The sequence below is a fragment of the Camelus ferus genome, chromosome 21, assembly GCF_009834535.1.
Source record: "Camelus ferus isolate YT-003-E chromosome 21, BCGSAC_Cfer_1.0, whole genome shotgun sequence".
NCBI classification, from domain to species: Eukaryota; Metazoa; Chordata; class Mammalia; order Artiodactyla; family Camelidae; genus Camelus; species Camelus ferus.
Genome location: NC_045716.1, coordinates 21682155 through 21701954, shown reverse-complemented (window position 1 = coordinate 21701954; position 19800 = coordinate 21682155). Strand labels below are relative to the sequence as shown.

Sequence of the window (19800 nt, the reverse complement as noted above, 5' to 3'; positions counted from 1 at the left end):
CACCTCTGCCTGGGGCCTAGCGGAGCTTCATCTTCAGGCCTGGGCACATGCTCACAGCCACTGCCTTACTCCACAGCAGCAGCCCTCCACTAGCATCCAGGAGAATATTGTCAATAGTATTTTGCAACAGAGAAGTTCCAAGGGTTCCAAGGCCAAATAAATTTGGATTAAAATGAAGTCTTTTTACTATAGTTTTTCCCAAAGCCTTTAAATAAGCTAATATGTACATATTGTAATTATTCAAGAAATATATAGCTATATAGCATTCTCAAATTTCTTTGGCCAGAGAGCATTGGTGCATTTTATGACTAGTTAATATTCTCGAAGTCATTTTGGAACTGCTGCTCTAGACTTAGAAACACAGCAAAGGAGCCCTGGAATCCCACATGTAAATGGGAGGCAGGCCAGTAGAGACCATGCTGGTCTTGTTCACCACTGTATACTCTGTGTCACGTGGGCATGTGGGAAGCACATCACACACTTCTTGAATGACTGAATTAAGGAATGTGTTGGCATCTTTATTAAAAAGTAAACTTGAAAACTAAAAGGAGATGGAATTCAAAGGAGTTTGTGTCATCTCTTAACAGTACTGTAAGTTCTGTTGGTTTAGGGACTGTAACATCTTTGTTCACCATCTTATTCACAGGCCCTGGCACACAATAGGTGCTCAGTAACTGTTGAATAAATGAGCGCAACTCTTTTGTTGTAGCTGTTACTGTTAAATGAACTACTGCAACACTGTTGTCGCTGCTGCTTTAAAGGTTTTGAATACAAGAAAGGTGAAAATTATTAGCCAAAAATGAAGTAATTACCTGGAGATCTGATTTGGTTATGCTATCACTACTGAATACTGAGAGTTGCATTTAAGTACTTTAAATGTTTTTTAGCTCCCACTTGATTAGGGTTTTTTTTTAATTAAACAGTTCCACCATGTAAATGAATAAATATAACATACATTGTTTAAAAATAATAAAACAAATATTCATATACCCATTATCAAGCATTTGAAATAGATCATTACCAATTTCTTTGTGTGCCCTGCTGCAGTCTTATCCCTTTACCTCTTCCCTAAGGGTGAGCATTATTCTAAATGCTGCTCTTGCCTTTCTTTTTCAGTTTTACTACATACATGTATATGCCCCAAATAATGAAATTAGTACTTATGTGTTTGAGTTTTATATAAATTATATCATGCTGTACATTATAGTTTTCACTCAGTTAGTTTTTGAGTTTCATCTGTCATACATGTAACTGCAGTTTATTCTTTTTCCTTCTGGATGGTGTTCCATTGTATGACCATATCTCTGTTTATCCACTCTTCTCCTAATGGACATTTGGGCTTTTCACAGTTTCTGATAATTCATACTTTACTACTGTGAATATTGTGACACATATTTCCCAGTGTACATGTATAAGTGTTTTTCTAGAATAAATACCAAGGAGCAGAATACCTGGGTCATAGACATGTACATTTTCAACTTTAATGTCATAATTTAATGCTAATGTCATATTTATTTTCCAAGATACTTGTATTTATAGTTCCACTGACAGTGTATGAAGGTTCCCAGTGCTTCATAGCCTCTTGAACATTTGCTATTGTCTTTTTCATTTTTCCCAGTGTGATGGTTGTCAGTGGTATCTCAGTGTGGTGGTTTTAGTTTACATTTCCCTTATTTGTAATAAGGATGAAAATCTTTTCATGGGTTTACCAGCCATTTGTATTTCCTTTTTTGTGAAATGTCTGTTTGTGTCTTCTGCTCATTTTTTAAAAAATCAATTTATAGGCATTCTTTATTTTTCCTAGATACTGATCCATTATGCAAATATCTTTTCCCAGCTGTGGCTCACCTTTTCATTTTTTTTTTTTTAAGAGTGCAGGGATAATGCTGAAAGGAATGACAAAGCTTATCTCCAGGGTTCATAAGGTAAGTCCTAAACAACTTGAATGCTTTGTGCAAACTCTGTGGATTTCTTTTTTGGATTCATTGTACCCAGAATAAAATGCTCTGGAGAACTTCAGCTGACTAGTGCTTTAATTTACAAGTTTACGCTCAAAAGAACAGTCACAATTCCATTCCTCTGCCCATACACTTCACTTCCAAGTGCCCTAACAGGTCACATAACAGGTCTTAGTAGATTAGTTGTGCTTGAGGATTTACCCTGTCTCAGGAGAATTAACATTTTAAAAAATATATAAATAAGCTTAATTGCAATTATCTTTATTAACTTTTATTATTCTCTAGTTGGGTTAATGATTATCATCCCTTAATGAAATACTTAAAAGGAAAATAAGTTGCTAATATCTGATAGTTGATTAAAATAACAAAATCATAAGTAAGAAAGACCATTCTGTCACTTTCCTTTATTTTCTCATTTGTTTAGCAAATAGTTTTTTGGTGCTTTCCGTGTGGCAGGAACTCAGGATTCTAAGATAACTCATTTCATGAATAGTGATTACTATTTGTTGGGCATTCATTATGTTCCAGGCACTGTGCTGAGTGCTTTATTTCTCTTAATCTTCATGACCAACCCTTGAAGTAGACAGTATCTTCATTTCACAGATGCAGAAATTGAGGATTAGAAAAGCTAAGTAACTAACCTAAGGTAGCACGCTGTGATGTTGTCGAGCCTAGACTAGATGCCAGGTCTGTTTGACTGCAGAGTTTGTGGCCTTAACCACTGTGCTGTGTTGCATTTTATGGTCCATGTTCTTAGGACCTCAAAGTCCAGTAGTGGAATCATGAATAAATGATTGTCATAGTATGATGCTGTTACAGCACCCAGGAGAAGCACCTGTCCTGGATTAGTAGGGTCCAGAGGGAATCCTCCCAGAGTTAAGTCCTGAAGGATAAGAAATGAGCCAGAAGGACTTTTATTCACATCGATCTGATCATTTAATTACAGATTAGATTTCCTAGAAAAGGAGCCCTTCCTCCTATAGGATTCATCTTTTTTCCAGGGATTCACGATAAACCTACGTACATAAAATAACCCATCATTATAACATAAAATGAAAAGTAAAGATCAACAAAGGGATGGATTCTGGCCCCAACTAATTACAGTAAAAGGCAACAATTTCCTCTTCCTTAGTAGCAGACAAGAAAGAACTGAGTCCAAACTGCAGGGAAATGTCAGTGAGAAGAATTTTGTGCTGTTTGTAGATTGGTTTGTAGTAACTTTGATTGGCTCATGAATGCTGTTCTTTCAGGAACTGCATGATTTTCATTCTGTAACCGTGCAGAGGCAGTTGTACATATGGTTGTTTTCCCTAGAAACAAGAGACTAGCTGATGCAATATATAACACTAAGAAGTAAGGAATCCATTTTGCTAGCTTCTGATTTGCTGCAAAAAACATTTAACTAGAAAGTCATAGGTTTCTTGTAGAAATAGCACCACCTTGTGGCCCTTGAATATCTTTAATTTTCCACTTGACTGCTACTTTTTTTAGAGACGATGCTTTCTCTGGCAGTAGAATTGAGAAACTTGTATCAGTAGTAGGATGTATTGTTCAGATTGCTATGCTGAGTAACACGCCTTAAATTCTCATTGGCTTAACTCAGCAGGTGATACTGTTTGTGTTGTGTATATATATTTTATTTTGTTCTTGTTGCTATATTTTCAGAATGGTTTACAGGCAAATGTGGGAGGAGGTAGACACAAGAAGGTTTATCATCTTGGGTTGCCATCTTAGCATGTAGATTCTAAGATTGCCGCATCAGGGGGAAGAAAGAGAATATATATCCACTTTTAACTGGTTCTAACTAGAATTGACCCACATTATTTCCGTTTGTAGTTCATTAGCCAGAACGAATCATGTGACTCCAATCTCTGTAAAGAGGCTGGGAAATAAAGAATATTTGGATATTTGATAAGCATTGCCATCTCTGCATTCTCAGAGTTGGAGCAACTGTATTACTTTACCTGATTACTTTGTATTAAGTATGCAGATTCTGGTTCAGAAGTTTTTATGTGCAGCTCACTGAATTGCATGTAGTACAGTTCACTCTCACTTAGCTCGATGCCTTACATACTCCCCCATCACGTGTCTCTTAAGAAAGATGTTTTATTTCAGGGCACAAGTATGAAGTATTTGTGGTGTGTTAGGTACTCAGAGAAGGAGATTTATAAAACTTGATCCCTTCTCCTCCAAGTGTGTGTGGCCTAGGATGGGATTCAAACTTGTGTATAAGATAACATGATATAATTAAAAGGATAGATTTTGGAATCTGACAACTTAGATTTGAATTCTGGTTTCATTGCGTACCAACTCTGACCTTAGGCAAAATTATTTAACTTCCCTGAACCTTGGTATCCCCCATCCTAAAACAGGCATAATATTCTACCTGTCTTCTAGGATTCTTGGCTCAAAAATAATGCATATATAATGCTATATTGCCTAGCATCTTATGGGTACTCAATTAACAAAGGCCATAAATGTAATTCAAGGCAGAGTAAAAATGGCATGCAATACAAAGAAAATGCTATCGACAGAGAAAGAAAGATAATTACTTTTGCCTGGAGATGTCTGGCAAATCTTCACAGAGGATATGACACTTGAGATGAGCCTTAAAAGATGGGTAAGATTGAAATAGGGAGAGAGGGAAGTTGGTGTAGAATGAGAAGTATAAAGACATGAAAGTGAATAACGTGTCAGCATGGTGGTTTGGCTGAAATATAGAGTTTATAAAGGAATGGGACTAGAAAGATAGGTTGGACTCATAGCAGCAGCCTTGATTATCATGCTAAGAACTTTGAGACCTTTTTTTGACATTAGAAGGGAACCATCCAAGCTTTCTTATTAGCTGAAGGCTAAACCTATTTGGGAGGACAAATCTTTTGGACTGAAAGATAAAGTTAAAGATTTAGAGGTAAAGATACCAGTTAAAAAGTTGTTATGGAGTTTAAGATCTTGTTAAATGGGTATAAGTGTTATGAGAGGTAGTACAAAAATGATACATATTTTCTGTACTCATGAAGCTGCTTGGTGAAACTGAATATAAAAGTAGGCAGCTTTTATATTACCTGTTGACTTGGCAAGCAATTCCCTTATTACAGCTGTGTCTCACACCCCTGTTCTCCTAATTCTGCTGGCTTCATACTCTAACCTTTCTCTTGCAGCTGGCATCTTTCGCTTCCACACAAGCTCTGTTATCCTTAAACTCTGGGGGTTCTCCGGTTAGCATTTTCTCAGATTTGTCTCCTGAAATTTCATCCTCTCCCCCAACCCTTCCCCAGTTCAGAAGTTTCCATATGCAGTTCACTGACTTGCCTATAGAGCAATTTATTTTCACTTAGCTGGATGCTTTACACATTCCCTCATTACGTATCCTTAATGAAAGATTCTCTATTCCAGAGAACGGCCAGCAAGAATATTGCTGTGGGGAGTGTAATTATACCTATCAAATAGGAACACTGCACTAATCCCCTAATAACTGAGGTGACAAGGATTACCTGACAGCTGGGAACTGTATAGTACTGGCCACCATTTATCACTGGGCAAGAGCATTAAGTGAAGTTTCCTGAGTTAGGTTGTTAATGGCTGAGCTATACTCCTGAACAGTCTCTCTAACAGAATTGTTTCCGTATGGGACAGAGCACAGACATAGCAATGCAGGCTGGAACAGATTTAGAGTATGAATAATATGAGTGGACTTAGAGAATTATAAATAATAACAAAGATTCATTTTATATAAAACTAAAATGCATGTTAGTGATTTTTCTGTTACAGATACGGCTTAAAATCTCAGTGTTGTAGTAAGCATAAAAAACCTAATAATTTCAAAACACTGAAATGGTTTCTTTTATATAGTTGGACCCTGGACGTGTTTTGCACATGGGGACCCAGGCACCCCAAAGCCTTGCTGCTCACCTAGATAACCAGGTTCCAGCTGAGAGTCCCAGAGCTATTTCCCGTACCAGTGAAAATGATCCGGTGAGTTGCTAATGTGTATATGGATTGGATTTTTTTCTGGGCTTATCATTTGTGTTGCCTGTGACATTTTACATGTCAGGAAAACTGAAACCCAAAGAAGCTAAGCAGATTTACATGTATCAGACAGAGTACCTCAGATAGCATTCTTGAACCCAGGTCTTCCCCATCCCTAGTACTGTGGTAATATAACTCAAGAAGGTCAGTCCACTTCTGTTCTGATTTAATCCCTACTATTGAACTCACTCCATGCCAAGGGTTTTATTTGGCATAGAGTAGGTACATAGTAAATACTTAAGTAAGTCAATTCCTTAGAAATTAAATTTAGTAGTTGTTATTGATCTTACTGTATGGTGAGTTGGCAGACTTTTTCTTCAGGGACGAGATAGTAAATATTTTAGGCATATAAGCCAAAGTGGTCTTTGTCACAACTACTTAGCTCTGCCATAAACCAATGGGTGTGGCAGTGTTCCAGTAAAATGTTATTTACAGAAATGGGTAGCCAGCCATAGACAATGAACCATAGTATGGAGAATCCTAAAGAAATCAGTCTGCTTCAGGTTCCATAGGGCTAGAGGTTGATTTTTTTCCCCAGTATTACTGTTGCCTCTCATAAATGAAATGAGTTATGTGATCTGTGCTTAAATGTGAAGGGAACCCATAGCTTTTTTCTCCCTTTTTGTCCCTACCCCTACCCTCTGAGTTGCTCCATCTTAATATATGCTGTCTGTGTGGAAGGGGGAAAAATAACTCGTTACCCAAACACCATCTCAGCAGGGTGTGTTTTATTTATGTCTTTAGCCTTCACCTACTTTCACAAGCACAAAATGAAATAGAATAAGTGAATGAAGTCATTGAAGTGCCTTTTTGCTTTCCCTGTAATTGTAGTCCCTTTATCTGCCAGTTCCTCTGGGGTTTCTATGGAAACAGCGGCATGCAGATGATCTTGTCACATGACTGGAGCATCCCTATACACAGCACAGAAGAATCCAGATGGCAAGAATTGCCTCTGCTACCTCCACATCTAGGGTTTACGTTGCTGAGCAACTGGCTTCATCATTTAGGCCAACATCAGCTTTATATATGCACTGTGGAATTTTGGGACAATGAGCATTTTTTTTGTCTAAGATAAGAAATGAAAGATGTCTTTCCCAGCTCTGAGAGAGAAGTGTTTCTTCAGTATGGTCTAGATGGCCCTTTCTACTTTTTCAAAATCTTTGTCACTCTATCCATTATACCTGTTTGCATTTTTATCTCATAGGCCAAGCATGGGGAGCAGCATGAGGGTCAGCACTACAGCATACCCCTCCAGGATCTGAAGACTGTATTTCCCCATGGCTTGCCTTCTCGCTTTGTAATGCAGGTGCTCAAAACAGGGGAGGGAATTGGAGGGAGCTCATAATACAAGCTGTTGATAGCAGAGGGGTGGGATTAAATTAGTAGAAAACTATGAAAGATTTAACTTGAATCTTTAAAAAAAAAACCATAAATTCAGCTATTGATTATCTCTTGTGAATAGTGCTGTTACTATAATTATTTTAAGTAAATGCTTATCTGCAGGTAACCACTTTAAATCCTTTTTGGAGCCAGGCAAAATCTTAAGTAAATAAACAATATCCCACTCTTTTCCTTGTGTTCCCCAACTGATATCTAGAAACTTCAGCCTTCAAATAATTGATAAAAATGAATTTAATACTTCCCTTAGTAAAATATCATGAAAACAGTTTGTATGTATAGAAAAGCAAAAACATAATATATTCCTGAGTCAAACAGAAATATTTGGATTAGATGCATCATTCATTGTTCTTTTCCAGTCTCATGGATTTTCAGAAAATGTAGTTCTGTGGTCATAACTTCAACTCAAAGAGTGTAATCTTGGGTTTGCTTTATAGCCGTTGAAAGATTTCATAATTAACTACAAGCATAGTTTATGGTATAATTGGTTCTTTTGATTAATTCCTGCTCAATTATTTTCAGCCTCAGAAATTATTCCTTATTGAAATATGAAACTAGACTGTGCAGGTGATTTTTAGCTTAGGAGCCAGAGGATGTCATTTCTTCAGTGTGCTTTATTTCAAGAAGTTAGATGAGACACCTGTAAGGGAGCTAACACTAGACCATAGACAGCCTTGTCATCAAAAATTTCGTAAAATTTGGAAATAGGACACAACCAGAAGAAATAGTCTGTAATGGTACTCTAAACTGTTTTTTTTTTTTTTCTTTCTTTCTTTTTCAGTGGTGGGGGAGGGTAATTAGGCTTATTTACTTATTTATTTTTTATGGAGGTACTGGGGATTGAACCCAGGACGTTGTGCATGCTAAGCATGCACTCTACCACTGAGCTGTACCCTCCCCCTTGGTACTCTAAACTGTTCTAAGACAGTACAATCTCTAGCTTCCTGGTTTTGAGGGCCTAAATTTATTTCAAGTTGTTTTCTGAATGGCCTAACCACCAGTGCTTTGGAGGGAATTACTCATACATTCTTTCCATAATTTCCTATGTGAAGACCAACCCCCTCACCATTGTTGGTGCATTTTAGTACTGTCATATTGTCTCATATGGCATTTCTGTTTTAATATCTATCATGTTTTTGAAGGTTTCACTTTCCATTAAGTTTGGATTTACCTGTCAAAATCCTTCTGCAATCCAATTGTTTAGATTTCTTTAAAAAATACCAAGTGTTTTAATCCTTATCTAATATACTTGTGAATAGTATTTGTTAGATATTTATTCTTATCAGTTGACATTATGAATACTTTATTTGCAAATCACTTTCACATGTATCAGTGCTTCCCAAAATTTTCCACCAAAGGATTCCTGGTGGTAAAAAGCAAATGAATTTTATGTGTCAGTTCTCTGGTGTGTCTTGTATGCTGGTGGTGTCAGGTATGGCCTCATAGCTGTGGGACAGCTGGTCACCTGCTCCTGAGTTACTGTGTCTATAGTTCTAGAGAAAAGTCTAGATGGTTACAGTAATAAGAATTAACTAAATAAATTTTAAAGAATTAACACTTAATATGATGCTTACCATGTGTCAGGTACTTTGTTAAACATTTTACACGCTTTTAACATTTATATCAACCCTAAGTGGTAAACATAGTTATGTTATGAGGTGTCTGGATTATTTGTAGATTTCAGTTAACTGATGTAATATCTGTGCTTCATTTACAGAAATAATCAAAAGCTGACTATTTACTTGGTGTAATTTTAGCTAAATTATATGGCTAGATTTTCAAGTTCAATACTGACCCAACCTCACCTAACTGAATAAATGAAAAATAGGCAATTTGATGTTGTGGTTTTTTTGATGATGTGGTTCTTATATTAGGCTCACTGTATATACCAGGAGCTGGCTAGAAGTTCCACACCCCACCCTCTCCTTTCTCCTTCCCTGTTTTTTTAGGTGAAGACATTCAATGAAGCTTGCCTGATGGTAAGGAAACCAGCCCTAGAGCTTCTGCATTACCTGAAAAACACCAATTTTGCTCATCCAGCTGTACGATACGTTCTCTGTATCCTTTCCTGCTTGCCTGGGCCAGCTGAGTTAATGCTTTCCTCCCTCAAACGTGGGAAAAGAAGAAATGCTTTATTTGTTAACAGTCAAAGTGTTCCTTTTGGTAATGTTTTCTTTAACAAGTGCTTTAGATGGGGAGCAGGGAACAGGAAAAACCCTCAGTCTTTGCCATGTTACTCATTTCTGTGCAAAACAGGACTGGCTGATACTGCATATTCCTGATGGTAAGAACTTCCTAACCCCACTATGTCGGGGTTAGTCTGTTACTGTCGTAGTGTTGTGGCTTCAGTTTTCTGACAGGGTTCTGATGACTAAGGGAAAGGTCTTTGCTCCAGATGCAGATTGGTCTGAGCTAGTTCTGGAATCTTTTGATAATAAGAATGAAGTTTTAGCCCAGCAGTCCTCACTTTGATAGGTGCTGCCCGAGAGCATAAACTCCCACCGTAAAGGTCACCACAGACTTTATTGCCATCAGCCAACAATTTTGAGTACCCACAGAGCCTCTGATGTGGCTGCTTACCGGCATTCTAGGTTGTCAGCATGGATCTTAAAAACTTAAGCTCTCATACTTCAAATATATCGCTCCTTGTTTTGTTCAGTGTTATGTGCATCCACGTTTCCAAACTATCTTTAAAAACTGCCAGGAAGCTGAGGTGACCTTTAATCCATTTCGTACACCTTGGGTATTGGTTGTAATGATAATATTTAATCTAAGATGGGGGGAGGATATAGCTCAAGTAATAGAGCACATGCTTGACATGCATGAGGTCCCAGTTTCAATCCCGAGTACCTCCTCCAAATAGAAATAAATGAACAAACCCAATTACCACCCCTCATAAATATATATATATATAAATATATATATAAATATAAATTGTGTGTGTGTGTGTGTGTGTGTGTGTGTATATGTAAAACTAAGATGGACCAGACGAAAAAGTAAACCTCTGAAGGAAGAAGGGTTTCAGAAATATATATGGGAAAGTAAAGTCATCTCCCATAACTTAAAGGCATAGAGTATTTTGAATTGAACACAGTTCTTGCCTAGTTTGTTTTCTTTTGCCTTTTTTTAGCTCATCTTTGGGTGAAAAACTGTCGCAATCTTCTGCAGTCCACCTACAACAAACAGCGCTTTGATCAACCTGTAGAGGCTTCAGTCTGGCTGAAGAATTTCAAAACTACAAATGAGCGTTTCTTGAGCCAGGTGACTAGATTCCCAGAAGTTTGGTGCAAGATAATCTTTAAGATTTTATCTCCTTTGTGTCCAGAGTACCAGTAGACTATGGAGAACGAATAATGTAGTTGGGATAACTATACCATTTTTTTTCATATATTTTATTAACAGTAAGTTCATACCCTAAAACTCATTTATCCATATGAAATAAAAAGGCAACAGTAAGCTGTTCCCATCTTGTGAGTAGCATAGTGAAGTCCAGATTGATTCACTGACTTTTCCAAGGTTACAGCGTAAAATCCTTTAAAGCACATTTTCAGCTACATAGTTTGCTCCAGATTAGGTCCTTTTCAGAACCAGAAATGTATTCTTAAAATTATCTTCTACTCTAGTGGTTCTTGGATACAATCTCTAAGCCAGGGGTTTTCAACTCTGGATTTAAATGAGCATCACCTACAAGCTTCTTAAAAATGCAGATGACAAGGCTGCTTCATCCTGGACTTTTTAGTCAGAATTCCTTTTTTTTTTGAACTTCAGGCAGAAATGGGCTCGAAGGGATTCACTTTCCTGCTGAGGTCTCGTACAAGGCTTGAAAAATAGATTAAAACTGACTGCTAACAACCTTAGCATCCTACCTTCTTAGCTAGAAATGGTTTCATCCTTAGGCTAAGTATCCTTTTTTGGTTTTTGTTTTTAGATAAAAGTTCAAGAGAAGTATGTCTGGAATAAGCGAGAAAGCACTGAGAAAGGCAGTCCTCTGGGAGAAGTAGTTGAACAGGTATTAAAATAAGACACCGAACGTGTACTACATTGTAACAGAGACAGCCTCCTGAGGTCTGCAAGCCACTGTCTCTTTCCCTACAGGGCATAATGCGAGTGAGGAATGCCACAGATGCAGTTGGGATTGTGCTCAAAGAGCTGAAGAGGCAAAGTTCTTTGGGTATTTTTCACCTCCTGGTGGCAGTGGATGGAGTCAATGCTCTCTGGGGAAAGACCACACTGAAAAGAGAGGATAAAAGTCCGGTGGGAAAACTGAGTTTCTCTGTTGTGGTTTCTCTGATTTCTGGTACCATCATGTATGTAGGCTGGGACATATGTCTTCTTGCCTTGGAATATTTGAAGTAAGATATATAGTGAATGTAGTGTCGGAAGAAGAAGGTGATGCCACGTTCCATTGTCCACTGAATACCAAGGGATGGTATTTAGAAAAGAGCATGACAGGCAAAAGCTATGTTTTCTTTCTTCTAAGCAGAGAAGATCAGAAGCACCAAGGAAGGGCGTGGCTTGGGAGCAGTGGGTGTTTCCCCCTTGGTGATGGGTTTTAATCTCAGGAGCACTGCAGCTGGAGGGCTGGAGGCCACACAGCTTAGCCCAGAGGTGGTACTGTCAGCTACTATGGTTGTGTAGTAGTTGAGGACTTTTTTTAGTTGTCAATTCAGTTGTCTCAGGGGAGCATCCAGGCAAAGCAAGTAATGTTCTGTTCTCTTCCTCTGCCCCTCCTTCTCTTGCTTTCTCTCTCACATGTTGACCAACGTGCAGATTGCCCCGGAAGAACTAGCACTTATTTACAACCTGAGGAAGATGATGAAAAATGATTGGGTGAGTACATATGATGAGTAGCACATTTCAGAAAGAAGTGTATTTTCATTTTAAAGATATGGGACTGATTCACTGCTAATACCAATTTCTAATTTTCTAGATAGAAAGTTCTCATATCTTACTTAATTCCCATAACTGTACCAAGTTTTAAATCTATATATTTGGTTTCTTATATTTCCACTTGACTGGAGTACACTTATTCAAAACCATTTTATTTAACTATTGGCATAATCTTACTTTACTGCAATTGTTCAAGGTGTTTTTCTATCTTCTTAACAGCTTTGGAAAGGATTTTGATAAATTTAAGATCCTGTAGCAATTTACTGTCAGAGCCAAATCTAGAATTAATAACCATGTTAGTTGCCATTTAACTGTGCTAAACCACACTGCTGTACCACTGAAGACAAAAAAAAAAATCTGCAGATGATTAAAATGCATTTTTCTGTCTTTTTCTAATCTGGCTTTTCTTCCTTTTTTTCAGCATGGAGGAGCCATCGTGTTGACATTGAGCCAGACTGGGTCTCTTTTTAAGCCCCGAAAAGCTTACCTGCCCCAGGAGTTGCTGGGAAAGGTCAAATCATTGGAAAATGTTTACCCTTAGATAGTTGTTCCATCTAAAGATATATATACATATTATTATTTTTTGGACACAGTTTCATTTTACTGTATTTGCTTTCTTCTCTTTTTTTTCCTAAGTTATTTGACAGTAACTTGAAATATGATGCCTCTTTATTTCTAAATAATGTATATTTCCTAAAATCAAAGCTATTCTAATAAATAACCATAGCACAATGATCAAAATCAGAAAATTAACATTGATATAATACTGTTAACCTAATCTGTAGAATTTATTCTGATTTTGCCAGTTATCCCAATATCCTTTACAAGAAAAGAAAGTTCTGGATAATGCATTGCATTCAATTGTCATGTCTCTTTAGCCTCCTTTAATCTGGGACAGTTCCTCAGTCTTTGTGTTTTATAACCTTAATATTTATATCTCTATTTTTAAAGAGTACATGCTGGTTATCTTATGGGATATTTATGGGGTTGTCGGATAGTTTTTCCTGATTACATGTGATGTTAGAAGTTATACTGTATCTTCTCAGTCTGTAATATCAGGAAGCACATGAAACTTATTTCTCTTATTACTGGCAACATAAACTCTGAACACTTTAACTAAGTTATCTAGGTTCTGTCCACCTAGCTTCTCCTGAGTAGCTACTCTTTTCCTTTTGTAGTGTCTTGTGGAGCTCTACTTTGTGACTAGGTGAATATCCTTTTACGCCTCAAACTTCCCCTCACTAGTCTTAGTTTCCATTGGTGATTCTTCCCTAAATCAGTTACCATGATAATTGCAAAATGGATGTTTTCTAGCTCCATCATTTCTTCTAAATGTATTAATTGGCCTTCTCTTATATGTAAGAACTTTCCTTTCTCCCTTATGTATTTATTTACTTGTTTGTTTCAGCGTGGACATGTGAATTCTTATTTAATGGTTTCTAAACCTTTACTATCATTATTTATTTTGGTGTTTAAATTATTCCAGATTTGGCCAGTAGGAGCCCTGCTGGCTTCTCTGTCCTTTTAACATATCTCCCATCATTCCTCTCCCCCACCATCCCCTTCCTCCCCTGTCCCCATCATTTTTAGCACTTCTTTACTTTTGGCACAAGACTATGTTCCAGACTCATCTTGTACTTTCCATACCCCAGCCCTATAATCAGCCATTTCTTCAAGGAGCTTTGGTCTGTTTTGGAGGAAAATGTTATTTAGAAACCAAGACCAGAATGCTAGATACACTTATTGCTACTGGGGTGTGGGTGTCACTTCTAGGCCCTCCAGCAGAGTTAGTAAGTAGATATATGTACTATTCATAATATGCACACACACACATATATGTATATTATATGCGTATGTGTATACATATCCACATCCACACACATCTGTATCTGTTTCTCTATATTGAAAAAAATGAGTTCGATACTTCCAATTCAGGCTAGCGTCACAACATTCGTTATATCCGCCCCCCTTTCCATATTTGTAACCCTCATCTCCAACAATAAGAAATCTGCTCTCATTATTCACACTATATTTACTATTAGCTTAATCTTAGATTACAGTAAAAGTAGTTTCAGAATTGCTAACCCTTGACTCTAAAAAAGAAGCTGTGAACTAGAACTCAAAAAAAATTTTTTCTTACTTTTTTATTTAGAGCTCAGTATCTTTTAGGTTTTTTGTTTTTGTTTTTGTTTTTAACATTAAATGTTCACAAGAACTTTATTGTTAGAGAAGCAAAGTACAGCTGAAAAGATACTGGGAACCAGAATTGGACCTGTGGGTTTAAGCCAGCATTGTGACTTTAGGCAAGTCTCCGCCTCTCTGAATCTCAGGACACTGAGGATCAGAACAGTCTTCCTGTCCTGTCCACCACAGAGGATGACCCCAAGTCTTGAGAGACTCCACTGCTGGTAAAGCAGTTTGTGACCATCAACCATCATATCATCACACACGTCCTCCCCAGCTTCCTTCCTACAAGGAAGTCCTGATGAAGAGGCCAGAGGGTGATAAGATTTGTTGGGCGGAAGATGGTGGACCCAGGGGAAAGGCAGGCCAGAGTCCCAAATAAAGGATGAGAAGAGTGGAAAGTGCCATATGGGTGAAATAAAGGAAGGTGCTGGGAGGGAGGGAGACCTTGCCTCCCTGGCAATTTGGCTTAGGTTTGGCACTTCCTGGAAGACCTCAATGGCCTCACCTTGAGCTGACGATGTAGGAAGGCATCCTTTCTTTTAGAGTAGCTTTTGTCTTTAGACTAAGGGTCTTTAGTTCAGATACTCTGCTCAGCAGTTAGTTTGGGTTAGTTTCCCTCCTGCCTTCAGTGTTATGTTGGAAGTCTGAAACAGTTTGATTCATTTGTTTCAGTTTATATTCCATTTAGGGTCTTTTTCCCCATCCTTATTTGTTTTGTTTGTTCTATTTTTAAGTATATGAGTTATCAAAACTCTTGTTGACTATGAAGTCAGAAAGTGGCATCTCCCCTTCAAGCATTAGCTCTTTTTTAAACAATATTTGTGGCCACATTGAACAGTAGCCAGCCACTATCAGGGAGGATAGCCAGACAGTGCAGAGTAGAATAGAACAAAAGCAAAGGCCTTACCCTCAACGTGTTTAAATAAAATTGATCTCTCCGCTGATTTGTCACTTAATGAATACTGTGTCTTTATGCTTCTTCTCCAGGAAGGATTTGATGCCCTGGATCCCTTTATTCCCATCCTGGTTTCCAAATATAACCCAAAGGAATTTGAAAGTTGTATTCAGTATTACTTGGAGAACAATTGGCTTCAACACGAGAACGGTCAGTTGCTTAATTTTTCCCTATCAGAGCTTTGTGCTCACAGAAGAATCCCACTGAATCAGAGCCTTGATTTCTTCTTCCCTCAGCAGCAGCCTGTAATTTGTTTTTCATCTTTTTTCCCTGTATCTTGACTTCTGGTTGATTAGATGGTACAGAAGGTGTGGGATTGGGGAGTGGTTAAAGTTTAACTTATGAAAGGCATTAAATTTCTCCCTAAATTCTCATCTTAGTCTAGAATAAGATGCTCATGCTAACAGGGGAGGCCAGACCAAGCCCAGCCACTGGCAGAATTTCCAGGTGCTTGGGTTGCTGCCACCCTCTCACTGCTGCATTTATCCATCACTCAACAAACTTGGATTGGGAGACTCCTATGCTAGGACACCCCCAGAATAATTGATACTGTGTGAGAGGCTACTCCACCAGACCAAATCCTTGCTGTACCTGTCCTGGTATAAGTATATGAAAGCATTGCAGCTGCTCATTTTAGCCTTGCCCTTGGTTCTGGGTGTGGGTTGGGGGTTAAGGGTTATAGAGGAAAAGGAAAGGCTGTTCTATCACCAGATAATAGAGAATTAGCTGCAATTGGAGTAGGTTATTAGGGGAGGAGTATAAAGCAGCTGCAACATGGTGGGTTGGGAACCACAGTAGTGAGCTTCCTAAGGGCATGGGAGGTTTGACAAAGTCCTAAAAGTCCAGAAGATATTCTTGGAACAGAGGGAGAGAGAGACGCTGGATTGGAGGAATAGAGACAAAAGGAAATTATGCATAGAAAAAAATAATATTGGGGGGGTAAAAGGGTCTAGAAGTGAGGTCTCTTGGGAGTGCTAATTACATCGGAATGTAACCCAGATAACACAGCCTCTGACTACAGAGTTTGCTGGGTAACAGTGTTGCAGGAGAAAACTGCCAATTACTTGTGTTCGACTCCATTTTAGCTCATACAGAAGAAGGGAAAAAGGAGCTGCTGTTCCTAAGTAATAGGAATCCCAGGCAGCTGGAGCAGCTCTGTGCCTACCTCTAAGCCGTGGTCACGACATGCGTGGAAGCCAATGGACTTTTCTTTTAATGGACCCACTCAGATGGCGGGACCCACTCTTCAGTAAACGAGAAGAGCAGCCAAGGAGTGGCTCATGGCAGCGACCAGGACTGCAGTCAGCTCCCAGCCTTCGCTGAAATGGGTTCCTTGGGAAGTGACTGTGATGGCAGTAAGATGTCCTCTTGTTCTTGAAACTAATACCAGTTTATTAGATATGATTTTCACATTTAAATAATCATGTATCATTTCTTTAAGAATTAAATTAAGTATCTTTTTTAAAATGTTGTGTTAGATTTATAAGATGGAAAGAGCCTTCAGATAGGCCAAATTTAATTTCTTTGGCATTCTGCTTGTTGGGGGTCTGAAGAGACTGAATTCTACAGAAATTTTCCAGACTTTATTCAGTTTAGGCGATTGAAATTCACAGCTTAACTTCTCCTTCCCAGACCATTCACTTCCTGTTTATACTTTCATCAGTGGTTCCTGAGAACCTTCCTGAAACTCCAGCTGAGTTTGGCACTTTATACAGGTTCCTGAAAAAGAATTAAGCACTAAACCCCTATAGCATACACTGTATGTAATAAATTAACTTATATTTAATCCATATAGAATGTACTGTGTACCATCTTTGTGAGACATGAGACAATAGTGACTCAAATCAATTTCAGCCGAGTTTCATTCTCTCCCCATACCCAGGTTATTGGTAGTAGAGAAGTTTGATCCCCAGACCTGCCACCTGTCAGCTATCTGTCTTAGCCTGACTTCAGATTTCACCTTATCTCTGTTTCACCTTATGTAATGGTAATAATAGTGCCAAACTTTCAGGAGTTTTGTGAGAATTAAATCATATAGTCACTTTCCATGTAAGTGCCTCACACATAGTAGGCACCCACTGAATGGTACGTGGCTGTACCATTTACAACTTGGATTTTATAATGCTTTATTTGAAAAATTACTATGCAGGAGAGAGTCTGTGAATGCATATCAACATCTTTCACTAGAGAGCCAGCTGCCCCTACCCTTAAACCACTGCCTCAAGGATTCCCTATCAAAATTAAAACCTCCTGAGCCAGTCCCCAGTTTAGCTAGACTGATGTTCTAGCATCAGACTCAAAGGTAACAGCCTTACGGAGATTGCTTAACCACTCCCACAACTGGAAAGCTTAAATCCACTTAACAAATCCCTTTTAATGTGGTTCTGCTCTGATTGAACCCCAACTGATACACTTCCCAATATGAACAGTCAAGCCTTTGGATCTGTCCTTTCAACAGCTCAAACTCACTTCCTCCTGTCTTTACTACCACTGCCTTCATAACCCTGTCACTTCTTGTTTGAATCACTATAATCATTTGGTTGTATGTTCTCTGCTCCCAACTACTCTTGGCTACTCCCTCCAGTACCTCTTTCACAGAGCTGCCTCAGTGAGCTTTCCAAACACAGCATATCATGCAATTCCCTTAATATCATCCAGTGGCTTCACTTCACCTTTATTCTCATTATTTTTGCCATGTATGGGTTACAAAGTTCATACCACACAAAAACATGGAAATTCAAGCTCCTTTCTTTCTCTTGCCCCCTTTTCTAGGGGCAACTTCTATTACCAAATTCTACACAAAAAATACATGCATTTTTTTTTAAACACAGAAGTGTATTCTTTTATACCTTGGTGTTTCCACATACCTTGGAAATTGTATGTATCAGGGGTTTTTCTTGTAAATTGAGTGCCCACTCTAAGGAATTTAAAAAGAAAAGGGATTAAGTAGCACACAGAACCTCCAAGAGAGAGTGTCACAATCCCAGCAGCCAAAGACAGCATCCTAACCACAGCGGGAAGAGGGAGCTTTGATGAAGTCGTCAGTGCTGTGAACACTGACACTGCCTGTGCTAATGACAATGCCATCTAGCCCCCAGAAGTTCCACCCCTGCTGCCTCCCAAATCAAGATGCCACTGCTCTTACCCTTACCAGAAGATGTCTACTGGCCAAGACCTGCATCTGATTGGCAGGCCTACATAGCTGCAAATGAGGCTGGGAAAGTGGCTTCCATCTTTGGAAGTCTAAACTCATAATTATGTTCATTCTCTTTCATGAATGTAGACTAGTAAGTTGTACGGCTATACCATCATTTATGTGTGAAGTCCTTACTGAAGAATTGCCTCATTACTTTGGCAGTTTGCTAAATATGGATTCTTAATTTTTCCCAAATATGCTATCATAATCTATCCAGTCCCCTTTTTGGCTTAAGACTCTTCTACTGCAGACCTAATCATCATGCCCCAATTTCTAGTGTCTCCATGCTAAGCCTGCTGCAGAGCTGGTCTCTTGAGGCTTTTCTTCATCACTCAACTGGATTAAATCAGAATGAAAAGTAAGAAGCAAAACTCTTTATTTTCAGATGACATATTCCAGTATACAGAAAACCTTAAGAAACTTAAAATAATCTACTAGAACTAAAAACAAGTTTAGCAAGTTCACAATACTGCAAGATTCACATACAAAAACCAAGTTTCTCTATACTAGCAATGAAAAATCCAAAAATGAAATTTAGTTAAGAAAGTAATTCTATCTTAAAAATAGTAGGAAAATAAAGTACTTAGCAACCTGAACAAAAGAAATGCAAGATGTACAACAAAAACTGTAAACAATACTGGGGGAAATTTTAAAAGGTCTAAATTAATGGGAAGACATTCCACAGTCTTCGATTACAAGGCTCAATACTGTTAAGATGTTAAATTTCCCCAAATTGATTCGTAAGTTTAATGCAATCGATATTAAAATTTCAGCAGGCCTTTTTTTTTCTAAAAAGTTGATAACAGGCACTAAAGTCTATGTGGAAGTAAAACCAAAGTGATTTTTTAAATATGAAGATTGGGAGGACTTTTCTCATTTTCAAAATATATTATAAAGCTACAGTAATTAAGACGGAGTGGTACTAGCCTAAGGATACCCATTAGGTCAATGTAACAAAATTGAGGGTCCAGAAATAAACACTTAAATTTCTGGTCAGTTGATTTTCAAAAAAGACATTAAGGTGTTTTAATGGGAAAAAAAATAAATTTCAACTTGTGCTGGGATAATTGGATATGTACATGCAAAAAGATGAATTTTGACCCTTACCTCACATCAGACATCCAAAATGGATTATAGACCTAAGTGTAAGAAGTATAAAACATTTAAAAGAAAATATAAGAGGAAAT

The 19800-nt window shown here is 38.1% G+C and overlaps 2 protein-coding genes across 8 annotated transcripts in view; one reads left to right on the top strand and one right to left on the bottom strand.

Annotated features, from left to right (window-relative positions):
- The window catches only part of DAP3 (death associated protein 3), a 27557-nt gene extending 10348 nt beyond the window's left edge, over positions 1-17209 (top strand). For all 3 annotated transcript variants that reach the window (XM_014567990.2, XM_014567989.2, XM_032464104.1), the window contains 12 exons: positions 1872-1925; positions 5811-5933; positions 7192-7293; positions 9335-9443; positions 9577-9669; positions 10516-10646; positions 11314-11394; positions 11481-11639; positions 12156-12215; positions 12697-12786; positions 15450-15567; positions 16503-17209. In XM_014567990.2, coding sequence (XP_014423476.1) covers positions 1884-1925; positions 5811-5933; positions 7192-7293; positions 9335-9443; positions 9577-9669; positions 10516-10646; positions 11314-11394; positions 11481-11639; positions 12156-12215; positions 12697-12786; positions 15450-15567; positions 16503-16588 — 1194 coding nt within the window. In that variant the 5' untranslated portion in view covers positions 1872-1883 and the 3' untranslated portion in view covers positions 16589-17209. The remainder of the gene's footprint in view (positions 1-1871; positions 1926-5810; positions 5934-7191; positions 7294-9334; positions 9444-9576; positions 9670-10515; positions 10647-11313; positions 11395-11480; positions 11640-12155; positions 12216-12696; positions 12787-15449; positions 15568-16502) is intronic.
- YY1AP1 (YY1 associated protein 1) overlaps positions 10762-19800 on the bottom strand; it is a 21562-nt gene continuing 12523 nt past the window's right edge. For 2 of the 5 annotated variants that reach the window (XM_032464089.1, XM_032464093.1), the window contains 3 exons: positions 19721-19752; positions 18285-18334; positions 10762-12188 (listed from right to left, as the gene is read on the bottom strand). In XM_032464089.1, coding sequence (XP_032319980.1) covers positions 12178-12188; positions 18285-18334; positions 19721-19752 — 93 coding nt within the window. In that variant the 3' untranslated portion in view covers positions 10762-12177. Of the gene's footprint in view, positions 12189-13864; positions 13876-18280; positions 18335-19720; positions 19753-19800 lie in introns of those variants that run through there. The other 3 variants (XM_032464090.1, XM_032464091.1, XM_032464092.1) reach the window with 3 other exon arrangements.